Source organism: Nomascus leucogenys, chromosome 12, assembly GCF_006542625.1.
Source record: "Nomascus leucogenys isolate Asia chromosome 12, Asia_NLE_v1, whole genome shotgun sequence".
NCBI classification, from domain to species: domain Eukaryota; kingdom Metazoa; phylum Chordata; class Mammalia; order Primates; family Hylobatidae; genus Nomascus; species Nomascus leucogenys.
Window position 1 is genome coordinate 95,815,100 of NC_044392.1, and position 16,423 is coordinate 95,831,522.

General features: G+C 38.0%; 1 protein-coding gene across 1 annotated transcript in view; it reads right to left on the minus strand.

Annotated features, from left to right (window-relative positions):
- GIPC2 (GIPC PDZ domain containing family member 2) overlaps nucleotides 1–16,423 on the minus strand; it is a 92,951-nt gene that overhangs the window by 52,670 nt on the left and 23,858 nt on the right. Inside the window, exon 2 of the mRNA XM_030825142.1 lies at nucleotides 5,085–5,270. Coding sequence (XP_030681002.1) covers nucleotides 5,085–5,270 — 186 coding nt within the window. The remainder of the gene's footprint in view (nucleotides 1–5,084; nucleotides 5,271–16,423) is intronic.

Below are 16,423 nucleotides of genomic sequence, written 5' to 3' on the forward strand. Positions count from 1 at the left end.
CCCATTATGTTGATACCATATATTTAGAGAATTCTGCCTTCTCATCACAGATGTCAGCAGAAGTCTAGGGCAGCATACACTGTAATGCCCACATTAAAAAAGTTAGAAAGATCTCAAATTAACTACCTAACATCACAACTAAGAGAACTAGAGAAGCAAAAACAAATTAAGCCCAAAGTTAGTAGGACACAAGAAACAACCAAAACCAGAGCTGAACTGAACAAGACAAAAAAGAAAGCATTCAAAAGATCAATGGATCCAGGAGTTGGTTTTATGAAAAAAATTAGTTACATAGGCCACCAGCTAGACTAATAAAGAAGAAAAGAGAGAAGATCTAAATAAACACAATTAGAAATGATGAAGAAAATGTAACCACTGACCCCACAGAAATAAAAATAACCATCAGAAATTACTATAAACACCTCTATGCACACAAACTAGAAAACTAGAAGAGATGAATAAATTCCTGGACACATACACTCTCCCAAGATTGAACCAGGAAGAAACTGATTTCCTGAACAGACTAATAATGAAATTGAATCAGTAATAAATAACCTACCAACCAAAAAAAAAAAGCCTAGAACCTGATGGATTCACAACTGAATTCTACCAAATATACAAAGAAAAGCTGGTGCCATTCCTATCGAAACTATTGAGGAGGAGGGACTCCTCCCCAACTCATTCTATGAGGCCACCATCATCCTGATACCAAAACCTGGCAGAGACACAACAAAAAAAGGAAACTTCAGGCCAATATCCTTGGTGAACATTGATGTAAAAATCCTCAACGAAATACTTGCAAATCAAATCCAGCAGCACATCAAAAACCTAATCCAGCATGATCAAGTAGGCTTCATCCCCAGGATGCAAGATTGGTTCGACATAAGCATATCAATAAATGTGCTTCATCACATAAACAGAACTAAAGACAAAAACAACATGAGTATCTCAATAGATGCAGAAAAGTCTTTTGATAAAATTCAACACCCCTTCATGTTAAAAACTCTCCTCAAACTAGGTATTGAAGTAACATACATCAAAATAATAAGACCAATCTATGACAAACCCACAGCCAACATCATACTGAATGGAAAAAAGCCAGAAGCATTCCCCTTGAAAACCAGCACAAGACAAGGATGCTCTCTCTCACCACTCCTACTTAACATAGTACTGGAAGTCCTAGCCAGAGCAATCAGGCAGAAAAAGGCAATAAAGGGCATCCAAATAGGGAAAGAGGAAGTCAAACTATCTCTGTTTGCAGATGACGTGATTCTATATCTGGAAAACCCAATAGTCTTGACCCAAAAGCTCCTTCAGCTGATAAACAACTTCAGCAAAGTCTCAAGATACAAAATCAATGTACAAAAATGCCTAACTAGCATTCCTACACACCAACAGCCAAGCCAAGCACCAAATCAGAAAGACAATCTCATTCACAATTGTCACAAAAAGAATAAAATACCTAGGAATACAGCTAACCAGGAAGGTGAAAGATCTCTACAATGAGTAAATATTTTAACGACTTTGAAAGTAAAAATTTTGATGGGAAAGCCAAGAAATAATCCTGTGGGGCAGGACGACAATTAGAGGCATCGTTACGCATTCATAATTTTTTTTTTTTTGAGACAGTCTCCCTCTGTCACCCAGGCTGGAGTGCAGTGACATGATCTCGGCTCACTGCAACCTCCACCTCCCAGGCTCAAGTGATTCTCCTGTCTCGGCCTCCCAAGTAGCTGGAATTACAGGTGTGCACTACACCCAGCTAATTTTTGCATTTTTAGTAGAGACGGAGTTTCACCATGTTGGCCAGGTTGGTCTCGAACTCCTGACCTCAAGCTATCCACCTACCTCAGCCTCCCAAAGTGCTAGGATAACAGGTGTGAGCCACCATGCCTGGCCCAATTCATAACTTCTAATAAACACATTCTCTAATTCTACCACTGAAAGGATCTAGAAATAATGCACTCCAGTAGCAATGTATGAGCACAGCTAACACCAGAACTTGACTAACAATCTCTAGTAAAAATCAGAGCTTCTGAGAGAAATAGTTGATTCTAGGCCGGGGGAAAAGGAGATACAAGATGGGTCTAGAACATCTTGTTGTGTTCTAGAAAGTAAGAACCAACTCAATAAAATAACAGGAGCCATGTCAAAAGGACACGGGGGCCCACTTACAGGGGTTCCTGCAGGCCAAGTCTCAGGAAATTTGAGCATCAACATAATTGATAGTAATAGACTATAAACCACTGAGTAAAATACAAAGTCATGTACCCATGTTGACAACAAATAAGGGCAGCTTTTTCCCTACCACAAAATGCTTTCAGATAAACATATAAGGAGTGATGGAATTAGAAAAATCATCTTTTCCAACCATTATAGGAAAAACTAATTCAGGCAACACTCATCAACAGATGCTAAATTTGTGCCATGCAAGTAAGAAAACAGGATATTTTCATGATATCAAAGCATCTCTCCACAATTACGTATCACAAAGGAAAATAATTTTGTAGTGAAAAAGACTGATGGACACTACCTCAGACAAGTGACAAAAATTAACGTCACAAACAATGAGACAAACCAGTTTCATGTACCTTCTGATGTGGTGCACTGAGAAGGACACAGCATCACTTAAATTTTCCTGCCAAAAATGCACAATCTATTTATCAACATGAGGAAACCTCAGAAAAACCCAAATTCAGGGACATCCTATAAAAGGCTGAGGAACTATTCTAGATTAAGGAAGACTAAAAAGACATGACAACTATTCTAGATCATAAAGAAGACTAAAAAGACATAAATGAAATATAGGATCCTAAACTGGACCTGTAGGAGGGGAAAATAGTGAACACAATTAGGACAACTGATAAGACTACAGTGTGAACTATAGATTAGTTTGAAAGTATTATATCAATATTAGACCGTATGAATTTCATAATCGTACCATAGTTATATATAAGAGAATACCCTTGTTCTTAGTAATTACACTCTGAAGTACTAAGGGGTAAAGAGTATATATGTGTGTGTGTATGAGATAGAACAAAGAACTCAAACATGGCAAATGGTAAAAATTGGAGATTTGGATAAATGATTTATGGGAGTTCTTTGTATTATTATTGAAATCTTTATGTAAGTTTGAAATTACCCTCTCCCAATTTTTAAATAATTTCATCAACCATGTGTACAGTATAATATGCATCTCTCTTCTAAGTTGAACTATATGTTGGCAGTTTAGATTATGCCTTGCTTTCTCCTTTGCTAACATGCCCTTTATCTCCACAAGGCTAGTGACTAGTACTCTGAGGCAGGCACATGTTTGACGAAGCATTTTTTAAAAAATAGAAAGACAAACTCTGAATGTCAGAGGCTAAGATTTTAAAAATCCACACGTTTGTGAAACTTCCAAGCCCTTCTCTGCTGCCTGTGCCTCATGTCCTGAGCTTCCCTTGGATAATCCCATATGACTTTCCCAGTCACAGATTTTCCATTTGGTCACTCACTCAACCTTCAGCACAGTCATATCTTTTGCAGAGCTAAAAATAGCCATTCTATCAAGTGGGAAGTGAAAGTCCCATTTACAGTTAAGAAGATAACTTCCCTAAGATTATTTAATGGTGACAATGCATCAGCAAATCAAGATTTGGACAAAATAAAGGCACAAAATATTCTCTGTTGCATGAAGTCTATCAGTAATTCTTAATCGAGTAAATAGAAGTGCCAGCTCTGAAGTCAGACCTCATAGATCCAAATCCTGAATTTGTCCAGCTGTATAACTTTGGGCAAGCTACTTAACCTTCCTGATCCTGTTTCCACATCTGTAAAATAGAGTTAGAAATAGTACCTATCCATGGATCTCATAGGCATCTTTTTGAGCAAAAGAAGCCAAAAATTGTGGAGTATATAATATATGATTATATGAAGTTCATGGCAATAGATGCCAGAATAATGGCTACTTTGCACGGAAAGATTATTGACTGGGAAGGGGCACAAATGAGCCTTCTGGGTGGCAGAAATTTATCCTGGTCTGGGTGATGGTTAAACAGGGATAAGTATGTAAACATTCATTAAGCTGTACATTAAAAATGTCTTATACTGCAACAAAAAAAAAATACAAAGAAAAAACATAATACCAACCAAATAGAATTGTGAGAATTAAGTGAGAAATTGTATGTAAAGTACCTAGTACATGCATTCAATATAAGTCTGTCATTATTATAACTATTACAATAACAGAATTGTTATTTTTAAGAGATGAGTCTATCTTTCTCCTCAGTTCTTATTTTCACACCATTTCAAACTTTTATCTTGCCTTTGAAGCTCTATATCGATCTCTTTGTATTTGAATAAAGGAATTATAGTTGGCCCTGGGTATCCACAGGGGATTGGTTCCAGGACACGCCATCAATACTAAAATTCCACTGGTGTTCAAGTCCCTGGTATAAAATGGTGTAGTATTTGCATATAACCTATCTACATCCTGCTATATACTTTAAATCATCTCTAGATTATAATACCTAACACAATGGCAATGCTACATAAACAGTTGTACTGTATTGTTTAGGAAATAATGACAAGTAAAAAGGCCGTACATGCTCGGTACAGATGCCATTTTTTCAACTATCGTCAGTCTGTGCTTGGTTGAATCCACTAATACAGAACCTACAGATATGGAGATCCAACTTTATATACGTCCTAAAATTTTGAAGAACATTTTTAAAGAAGTAAATAAGGTAGTCAAAACTATGAACAGTTGGAAATAACACTAATTCAAGGGAAATAAACCTGAAATTCATCAGATGTTAAAACCTACAGACATGGAAAAGCTTATGTGGATAATGAGTAGGCACCAGGGTTAGACTTTCCTTTCAAATTCTAGGGGAAGTTTAAACTAAAGGGAAGAAATTAATAAAATAGTAAACATAAACTGATGTCTGAACATTTTTCAAATGAAAGTGAAACATTACCAATTCATGCATCCTTGCTGAGCTGGCTCTCACTCTGAAGATCATTTCTAACTTTCTTTGGCCTGGTAGATTCTCTTAAATGTTATCCTCAATTGGGTTACACTGTTATTTTTTAAAACTTACCTTTATAAAAGCATAGCCAACGCCGTTATCTGTAATGGTGAGACCAAGTGAATCTTCAGATTTATATACATTCACTTCTTTTTTGATTCCTTTCACATGGGCAAATATGAAATCTTCTAGTCCTACTTGTCCTCCTAAGAGTCTTTCCATGTCAATTTTAGGTGTGTTTAAAGTACAATATAAGATCTGCAAAGAAAAATAAAATGTCAGGTCCATTTCCACTTGGAATACATCTGACCATTAATTTATTTATAAATATTTATTGACTGAAATACTCCTCAATTTATGATGTAAAGAGCTACATCATAAAATGTGTTTTTATGTTGGCTAGAGAGATTCTGGGACACATTTTCAGAGAGTAGCATTAGGTAACATGTATTGAGGGTTTCCTGTAGGCCAGGCTTCACACTAGACAATTTACATCCTATTATCTCACTTCATCTTTACAGTAACTTTATAAAGTACATTGGTATCACCATATTACAAATGAGGAAACTGAAGCCTGGTAAAAATAAGTAATTTGCCTAAGGTCACACAGCCAGTACTTGTCAGAGCCAAGGATTTGAGTTCAGGTCTCACCAATTTCAAAGTGGTTTATGCCAAGGGACCTGACATTTTATAATGCTGAAATCAAAGGTTATAGTCCCAAAGGTCTGCATCATGCATACATTACAATTAAAATATAGGCAAGCCTATATTTGAAAGTTGGTAAATACATTTTTTAAATATAGACAATTTTATTTATCTTGCATTATAGTGCCTGAAAAAAAGCAATTTATTTAGTGAATGAGGTGTTAAAATCAATATGTTTTAGAACTAAAATGGACTTTAAAGACTATTAACCCAATTTTAAAAAAGGGTGAGAGGGGCCATGGAATTGGGGTCTGGAGATTTTAAGACAACTTGTACCAATTCATGTGACAGTAAAAAGAGAGAAAAAAGAAACCAAATGGTGAAAAGTGTGGAGATTTCAAAGGGGCTCTTTATGTTTACCAAGTTTTTATTTGACCTCATTTGCCTTCAAAAATATGACTCATTTGACTAAAATGTGCAGTGCTACTCAAGTTTGTCAACCACAATCTGGGTAACTTGTGGGGCCCAAATTATAGGAGAAGAGAAGCACGGTTGAAAAGGTATCATCGGTTAAGAAGCTAAGTTCAACAAACATGTATTGAGTAGCTTCTATTTAATAAGCCAAAAAGGGCATTTTAATATGGCTGTTTCATGCCAAAATAACTAAATGAAATTTATCAGGTAATGCCCACCACAGACATTCCAAGCCTCTTCCTCCATCCCGGATTCTTACCTCAGGCCTCACTCTCAACCCTCTCCCAGTATCCTGGAGTTTCACACCAGTCCTAATTCCTACCAGAACCTTGATTGAGCCTGCATCCATAACCTGCATCCCGCTCAGAAATAGGGTGCACTTACTACTTACTGAATGGCTTTTTAGGCCATGTCAAAATGTGTCTGAATCAGAAGAGCTTCATAAAATAAAGCTGTCCCTGCTATACAATCAAAGGTCAAGAGTGTTCCGCCAAGCTCAGAGCAAATCCCAGAGGTGTGTTAAAGGAGCTAGTGATGAGGACAAAACAAAGGCCACTGGCTACAAAATAGTGAATGCCTACAGGGAACAACTATGGCCCCCACCTTGTCCTCTTTTCATCCCAGTCTTTGTTGAGCCTTCAATTTAACCCTTTATGTTCCTGGCAAGGGCAAAATACATTCAGCTTTGTAGATAATAAGTTTTTGCACATATTCTCTAGTGTAAAAATGATATTGTTCTCAGGCGGAAAAAATCGGTTAAGTCAAGAATGGTGCATATTTCTGATCCTAACTGTAAAATCAATGGCATATTAGTTTGCTAACAAAAATCACTGTGAATGGGTAGAGGGGGAAGGGAGTATGTGTAGAAAACAGCTTTTCTGACTCTCCTTCACAAAATGATCGGAAGTAAGTAGAAGAAACAACATTTTTCTCCTCCTTATTTTGTTTTGTTTTATTTCCAGTGAATCTGTCCATGGTATTCATGGTGGGTCCCAAACACCAATATAAAAGCAATTTACCCATTAGCTAGGAAAAAAAAAATTAAAATACCACGATGGTATAACAGGATAGAGAAAAACAAAAGAAAAAAAAAGGAAATCTCACACAAACTGAACTTCTAATGACCAAGCCTCTTCCTTTGCTTCCTTTCTTTCAACTTTTCACATGCTTCAGTACAGAGCAAACATTAGATTTCCTGCAGGTAGAAGAACCCTTTTCCATCGTGCTTCCTCCCGTGCAGAGTAACATTCCATTCTAGACAGCCAAAAGTTGGCAAGCAGGGCATTAGTTTCTTTTTTCTGGAAGGAATGGAGCCAGCTATATCTTTCAGTGAATGGAACTCCATGGGAAGCTGTGTTGAAAACCTGTAGGAATGTGATAGCCACTGCAAGGTGGAATAAGAGCAGCAGGTAACTAAAGCTCCATGACTTCAGATCAGTTCTTCATGGGAGAATAGGAAGCTATCACAGTATCAATGCACAACTATCAGGAAATATACCTCTAAGTATGTGATAAAGGTCTAGAAATTCAAGCAACCTCAAAGATTTTATATTTTGAACTGCAAAATAAGAAAGTGATACACTAGTTTCTAAAGAATGCAAAGTTCCTGCTCATTCACTCATCAAAACATAATGAACATTTAAGTCAAAAGGAACCTTAAGAAGCTACTGTGAGCTTTCATACCCTCACTCATACTCATATGAGAACAATAAAATTAACAGTGAAGTGGCCATATTATCAATGCTCCTCTAAGAAATATTTGCTTCCAGAATCTAAGTAAGCTACACAACAGGCAGTGAAAGGCAGCATTTAATTTTTTTTAATATATAACACTCTCTGATGGACAAACTAAACTAAATCAAAAAAGATTTGGAAAGTAAACTCATAACAAGGTATCACACAACAAGGAAAATGACTGATTCAGTAGACATAATCTTAATGATGTTTTTCATTGTAAAATGAAACGCTTAACACCTTCTGGGGTAATCTGTATTTGTTGCTTTACTGTCATCATTGCCTATTTCCATAACTGATGGAGTACCCATGACTATTTCATTTTCTAGAGCATCACTGCCCAATAGAAATACAATGTAAGCTAAATAATTTTAAATTTTCTAATAGTCATAGCAACAAAAGTAATAGCTGAATTAATTTAATTTAAAATTATATAACCCAGTATATCCAAAATATTGTCATTTCAGCCTATAATCAGTGTAAAAATTATTAAGATGGTTTTCATTTTTTAAATTAAGTTTTTAAGATCCAACATGTATTTACCCTTACATCTTGTCTCAATTTGGAAGAACCAGCTACATTTAAAGTGCTCAGTATCCAAACTCGGCTAGTGGTTACAACATTGGGCAGTTCAGCTTTAGAATTTCATGTCTTTAGGCTGGGTGCAGTGACTCACGCCTGTAATCCCAGGCTTTGGAATTACTTTGGGAGGCTGAGGTGGGCAGATCACCTAAGGTCAGGAGTTCGAGACTAGCCTGGCCAACACAGTGAAAACCTATCTCTAAAAATAAAAAAAAAAAATTAGCCAGGCATGGTGGCAGGTGCCTGTAATCCCAGCTACTCAGGAGGCTGAGGCAGGAGAATTGCTTGAACCCAGGAGACAGAGGTTGCAGTGAGCCGAGATTGCACCACTGCACCTCAGCCTGGGTGACAGAGCGAGACTCTATCTCAAAAAAAATAAAAATAAAAATAAAACGTTTTAGTAAGTAGGGATTTTATCTTATTAGCCTTATTTGTCTTATTGCAGGGGTCCCCAACCCCTAGGCTGCAGACTGGTACCAGCCCTTGGCCTGTTAGGAACCAGGCCACACAGCAGGAGGTGAGTGGCAGGCAGGCAGGCATTAGTGACTGAGTTCAGCCTTCTGTCAGATCAGCAGTGGCATTACACTCTCATAGGAGCATGAACCCTAATGTGAGCTGCACATGCGAGGGATCTAGATTGCCTGCCCCTTATGATAATCTAACGCCTGATGATCTGAGGTGGAATAGTTTCATCCCGAGACCATCCCACTTGTCCCAATACATGGAAAAATTGTCTTCCATGAAACCAGTCCCTGGTGCCATAAAGATTGGGGACTGCAAGCTTATGACTCTGCCTTATCTATATGGAAGACAGACTAATTGAAGGAGAAAGCTATTGCCCTTTGGGGCCAGAAGATGGAGGGCCTTGAATTGTTATTATTGTGCTAGACATCAACATCTTCGATATCTATTCCCTTTCCCCCTAATTTTCCTTTGGAAACTTCTCTTCCCCATTTTAAGCCATATGGTAGCTTGGGTGGGAGTGACCACATCCTCAGTTTAAATTGCTTAATGACTACCAATTTAGGCCAAGAAAATCCAAGAATGAACTTATTGGGGGTTTGGGGAAAGAATCCTCTTCTCTTTTCCATAGAAGCTACCAAACGGTGGTTCTCTCTCCCTCACTTCTTCTAAATTATATGAAGTCTAAAACGACTGCAGTTATCACTGCAAACATTAGAAGAGGGCTGGCAACAACGCTGACATGAGGAAAGCAGAGCCTCTGGCTCCAGTCTTACTTCAAGACAGTCAGGAGTGGGCACTGGAGATTGTCCACTCTTTTCCCCTCCTAACACAATTCCCAGATGTGTACAGATTGCAAGCACTTTGGAGGAAAATGACTCACATCCCCTGTTCCAGGCATAAAAGCGAACTAGCCTAAGTGGTGGTTTAGGTGTAAGCATGTGGCCCAATGCCAGTTTATAAGACATAGGAGGAAGATGTCCAGGAAGCTCTGAAAAAGATTTTTTCACGCCTAACAAAGAAACACGGAAAGAGACAGTCCCTTTCTTCCTCTGTATTTTGCCCTATCTGTGGGTGATCTAGGAATTTCTACCACCATCTTCCTGCCAGCTGAGAAAGACACCAATGCCAAGAATGGCAAAGCAAAAAGAAGAAATAAACCTAAGTCCTTGGTGACATCGGTGAGTTGCTCAGTTAACCAATTTGGAGCCCACTCTACCTCTTTTATTTATTTTGAGACAGGGTCTCACTCTATCTTCAAGGTTGGAACACAGTGGTGTGATCATGGCTTACTGCAGCCTCAACCCCCCAGACTCAAGTGATCCTCCTGCCTCAGCCTCCCTAGTAGCTGGGACCACAGGCACATACTACCAAACACAGCTAATTTTTTTATTTTTCATAGAGACATGGTCTCACCATGTTGCCTAGGCTGGTCTCAAACTCGTGGGCCTAAGCAATCCTCCTGCTTGGCCTCCAAAAGCGCTGGGATTACAGGCACAAGCCACCACACACAGCTCTCTTTTATGTAAAATAATAAGTTATCTTGCTTTAGCCAGTTTGAGTAAGTAGTTTTCTGTTACTTGCAGCTGAAAACACGCTGTCTGATACACAGTCCTATCCCAGAACGTTTAGTTACATGAGTCAATAAATTTCACCAAGCCATCCTGGGTTGGATTTTCTGTTACTTTCAACTAAAAGGTTCCTAACTGATAGAATCATTATGCCTTGTATCTTTATAATTCTTCATAGTTTAAAAGTTCTTTCTGCCTACCATCTCATTTTATCCTTTAAAAAATATCTAGCCGGGCACAGTGGCTCATGCTTGTAATCCCAGCACTTTGGGAGGCCGAGGCGGGCAGATCACGAGGTCAGGAGATCGAGACCACGGTGAAACCCCGTCTCTACTAAAAATACAAAAAAAAAAAAAAATTAGCCGGGCGTGGTGGCGGGCGCCTGTAGTCCCAGCTACTCGGAGAGGCTGAGGCAGGAGAATGGCGTGAACCCAGGAGGCGGAGCTTGCAGTGAGCCGAGATCGCGCCACTGCACTCCAGCCTGGGTGACACAGCAAAACTCTGTCTCAAAAAATAAATAAATAAATAAATATCTAAAGTACATGGTGAATTGTGTTTCTTTTAATACACTGAGGTATTATGGCATCCTAATTTCATATTCTATCACCCCTAACAAAAATTTCAGACGATCTCACCTCCTTACTTTCAATATCAGTAAAATAAATAAATCGATAGACTGGAACAGTCTCATTCTTGTAATGTGTTAAATAGAAAGAAGAGAAAAAGAAACGTAAGAGATGAAAATAATGGATTAAGAGTTAAGAGTTCTGGATCTAGTTCCAATTATGTACCCTTCAATCTCAGAGGGTTTAGTTGAGTCATTTGGCCTCCTTGATCCTCATGTAAATTGTGGCATTATTAAAGTTTGGTCTACATCAAATGGTCATTACAAAAATTCAGTAACTGTATAAATATACTTTTTAAACTAAAAAGCTCTCAGGAGGCTGAAGTGGGAGGATCGCTTAAGGTCAGGAGTTCAAGACCAGCCTAGTCGCCTCAGCGAGACTACATCTCTTAAAATAAAATAAAAAAATAATTATCTGACACATGCCTATAGTCTCAACTACTTAGGACTGCGGCAGGAATACTGCTTGAACCCAAGAGTTCAAGACTGCAGTGAGCTATGTGCTGTGTGCTATTACACTCTAGCCTGGGTGACAAAGCAAGATCCTATCTCTAAAAAATAAGTAAATAAATAAAAAGACTCAATTTAAAGGTTTTTATTATTATTCCTGGAATACAGGGCTTCTTGAATAATGATATTTATACTTACGCTTGAAAGCTTCTTAAAGTGCATGAATTTTCCTGAAGTATCAGATTTTGCTCCTTTTTAATATCATAACCAGGATAAATTGCATTTTTCCTCATAAAAAATTATCCTTCAACTTTTGTTGTTGAAGGATAACTTGCAGACAGTTTTCTTGCTGTGCATTTATATTAAATTGCTACTTTCCTCAGTATTTTCAAATTCTTAACACATGGTTATGATTATTCATCACTGAAACTCAATATGGCTAGGAAGATAAAAGTTTGAACTATTGCACAGAGCCATTAATATCAATTAATATTGCTTTTTCTCTGGTGGCACCATTATATACTCCACAATGTGCTTTGTGAATAGCATTAAATAAATCATTTGTCATTAGTGTTTCAAAAGATATTCTGGTCCAGAAACAGGTTAACAAATCTCTCCCAAAACACATCAAATTCATGTTTAAAACTCCAGGAAGTCCACTTCCAACTTTCTTTTGTTGAATGCCTTCCTTAAACAAGAACTGAGCTGGCCAAAGATTCTACATGTTCCAAAGATCTCTGGAACAAATTATGGGCTTCTGCAGCTAGAGTTACATTATTTGTATATGTGATTTTAAACATAAGCAGTATTATTATTTTTATATGACTACCCTCCTACATCTCAATCTAACCCCAAAATTTTGCTTTTTTATACTGTATCTCAAATAAACATAGAAATATCAGCCAATGTCATTACAGAAAATAAAGAGAAAGTCTGCGTGTGATGGCTCACACCTGAAATCCCAGCACTTTGGGAGGCCGAGACGGGTGGATCATTTGAGGTCAGGAGCAAGAGACCAGCTTGGCCAACATGGTGAAACCCCATCTCTACTAAAAATTAAAAAATTAGCCAGGTGTGGTGGCATGCACCTGTAGTCCCAGCTACTCAGGAGGCTGAAGCAGGAGAACTGCTTGAACCCAGGAGGTGGAGGTTGTAGTGAGCTGAGATTGGGCCACTGTACTCCAGCCTGGGCAACAGAGTGATACTCTGTCTCGAAAAAAAAAAAAAAAAAAAGGCCAGGTATGGTGGCTCACGCCTGTAATCCTAACACTTTGGGAGGCCGAGGCAGGCAGATCACGACGTCAGGAGATCGAGACCATCCTGGCTAATACAGTGAATCCCCGTCTCTACTAAAAATGCAAAAAAAAATTAGCTGGGCGTGGTGGCAGGCGCCTGTAGTCCCAGCTACTCAGGAGGCTGAGACAGGAGAATGGCGTGAACCTGGGAGGTGGAGCTTACAGTGAGCCAAGATCATGCCACTGCATTCCAGCCTGGGCGACAGAGCAAGGCTCCGTCTCGAAAAAAAAAAGAAAGAGAGAAAAGAAACCATACTTTCTTCAGAAGTTAGTACCACATATTTATACATAAGAAAACCACCTGGATTATGGTTCCTTTGTTAGGGACTAAGGTTTTATCTGGGTTGTTCTTATTATCTAAGTCTCAAAGACTTTTCCTCAAAGAGAAAAAATAATAATTATTTGACCTCCATCTAAATTACTGTCCTTAAAGTTACAGGAATTAAAAACAACCTGAAACTAAGAATAAAATAATTATGAGGGAGAAAAAAATAGTCATGTACCCTAAGTGCTTGAAAAGAAAGGATCAGCTCTACCTAAGCCACAGGGGCAGAATCACACTGCTCAAAACTCTTCCAAAAAGCTCTGAGTGTCTTATGCTACATAATCGCCCCAAAATATTTGGTAAATGTGTCATATCAAGGAACTTCTAGAACTCAAACTAGTCTTCAATTATATGCATAGACTGGGCAACTGCTCGTCTCTCTTATTTGTACACAGTTTGGATACTGGCTCCCACTTCCAGTGAAGTGCTGTATCGTGAAAGTAAATGAGCTGGGGAGAGGAAGGTCAGCAAGGACTTTTTTCAAAATCAACATTAAGGTCCAAGAAACACTGATTAATGTACCAGCTACTTTCATATGTTACCTCATTTAATTCTCAACAACAATTTCATGTGAGATGTATCATAATACCATTTTTTTATAGATTAGAAAACAAAGGTTTAGAGGAGAAAATGGCTTGTGTAGGGTCACATATGTAGTAATTGGTGCAACTGGGATTCCAGCCCTGGTTGTCCAACTCCAAGGTGTTTTCCCGGCAATGCCTCTCTGACAATGATTGTCTGTGTGGGGACATCTAAGTTACTGGTCACTTCCTAATGCATTAGCTGAACTAAATCCTTGTGAGTCAGGTCATGAAGACAAGTATCAATATGCCCTGTGCAGAGAAGAAAACCAGCTCAGACATGTCAAGTGATTTGTGTAGGGTCACACAGCTAGCGAATGACAAAGTCAGAACTAGAATTCAGGCTTTTTCTAACCCAGGATACTGTAGCTGTGATGTAAATATAAACACAGCTTTGAATTTAAAACTTTTAGAAGACAGGCATGACGGCACACACCTATAGTCCCAGCCAAGGTAGGAGGATCACTTGCGCTCAGGAGTTCGAGACAGCCTGGGCAACTCAGTGGGACCTCTTCTTTTCTTAAAAAAAAAAAGAAGAAGAAGAAGAAAGAAGAAGAAGAAAAAAGAAGAAGAAGGAGAAGGAAGGAGGAGGAGGAGAAAGAAGGAGAGGAAGAGCAGAAGAGGAGGAGGAGCAAAAAAAAAAAACCTTCTAGAAGAGACTATACAGTTTTATACTCTATATGGAGCCAAATATACTGTGTTCATTTAATAAACCCCTCACTTTCTAAAAGGAGTAAGACCGTTTGCATAATATAACTATTTATAATTAGACTTTAAAAGCCAAATATAAATATCAAAATAACAATATTAATTAAAATTATTATAAATGATTTTAAAATTTATTCCCACTAGTTTTAAAAATGACTAGTTACATTTGTTTCTTTGTATTATAAACACAGTAATTTAAAATCTCAGCCTATTATTTTCCCAGTATAATGCGTGTACTAAAATTTCTAGGATTAGTTTTAAAATACGCATTATTTTATATCTACAGTGCCTCTGACTTCATCTTGTCAATAGCTACAGTCATCTAGAAACAAGTTTCACAGGCTGGAAAAGATATAACATTGGCAACAAGACAGATATTTAGAAACATGATACCGTATGCTCTATTTAGACCTTCATGAGTATATTGTATAAAGCCCTGTCCTGAACTGTGTAGAACTTTCTATAAATGATTCACTTCTAAATTAGCTGCCCTGGGTCAGCAGTGGCAAGCCTTAAATAAAAGGTGAATCATCACTCTTTGTGTTCTTCTCCAGTAGAACTACTTTTTTCAGTATTACTAATGAGTAAAATAATATGACAAATAAGAATTCTATCCAAAAAAAGAAAAACAGTCAAATTCATATTTTGAATCTACCAAATGACTTCCCAGCATAACCAAAAGAACATTTTTTTTACTAATGAAATATAACAAAGGAAACCGTGTATCCAAGAAAATCAAAATCCCAAAGCAATACTTGAGACACAAGAAAAGGATAACCAAAGCCTGGCAGAGACATAACCAAAAAAGAGAATTTCAGACCAATATCCTTGATGAACATTGATGCAAAAATCCTCAATAAAATACTGGCAAACCGAATCCAGCAGCACATCAAAAAGCTTATCCACCATGATCAAGTGGGCTTCATCCCTGGGATGCAAGGCTGGTTCAACATACGCAAATCAATAAATGTAATCCAGCATATAAACAGAACCAAAGACAAAAACCACATGATTATCTCAATAGATGCAGAAAAGGCCTTTGACAAAATTCAACAACCCTTCATGCTAAAAACTCTCAATAAATTAGGTATTGATGGGACGTATCTCAAAATAATAAGAGCTATCTATGACAAACCCACAGACAATATCATACTGAATGGGCAAAAACTGGAAGCATTCCCTTTGAAAACTGGCACAAGACAGGGATGCCCTCTCTCACCACTCCTATTCAACATAGTGCTGGAAGTTCTGGCCAGGGCAGTCAGGCAGGAGAAGGAAATAAAGGGGATTCAATTAGGAAAAGAGGAAGTCAAATTGTCCCTGTTTGCAGATGACATGATTGTATATCTAGAAAACCCCATCATCTCAGCCCAAAATCTCCTTAAGCTGATTAGCAACTTCAGCAAAGTCTCAGGATACAAAATCAATGTACAAAAATCACAAGCATTCTTGTACACCAATCACAGACAGAGAGCCAAATCATGAGTGAACTCCCATTCACAATTGCTTCAAAGAGAATAAAATACCTAGGAATCCAACTTACAAGGGATGTGAAGGACCTCTTCAAGGAGAACTACAAACCACTGCTCAATGAAATAAAAGAGGATACAAACAAATGGAAGAACATTCCATGCTCATGGGTTGGAAGAATCAATATCGTGAAAATGGACATACTGCCCAAGGTAATTTATAGATTCAATGCCATCCCCATCAAGCTACCAATGACTTTCTTCACAGAATTGGAAAAAACTACTTTAAAGTTCATATATAACCAAAAAAGAGCTCGCATCACCAAGTCAATCCTAAGCCAAAAGAACAAAGCTGGAGGCATCACGCTACCTGACTTCAAACTATACTACAAGGTTACAGTAACCAAAACAGCATGGTACTGGTACCACAACAGAGACATAGATCAATGGAACAGAACAGAGCCCTCAGAAATAATGCCACATATCTACA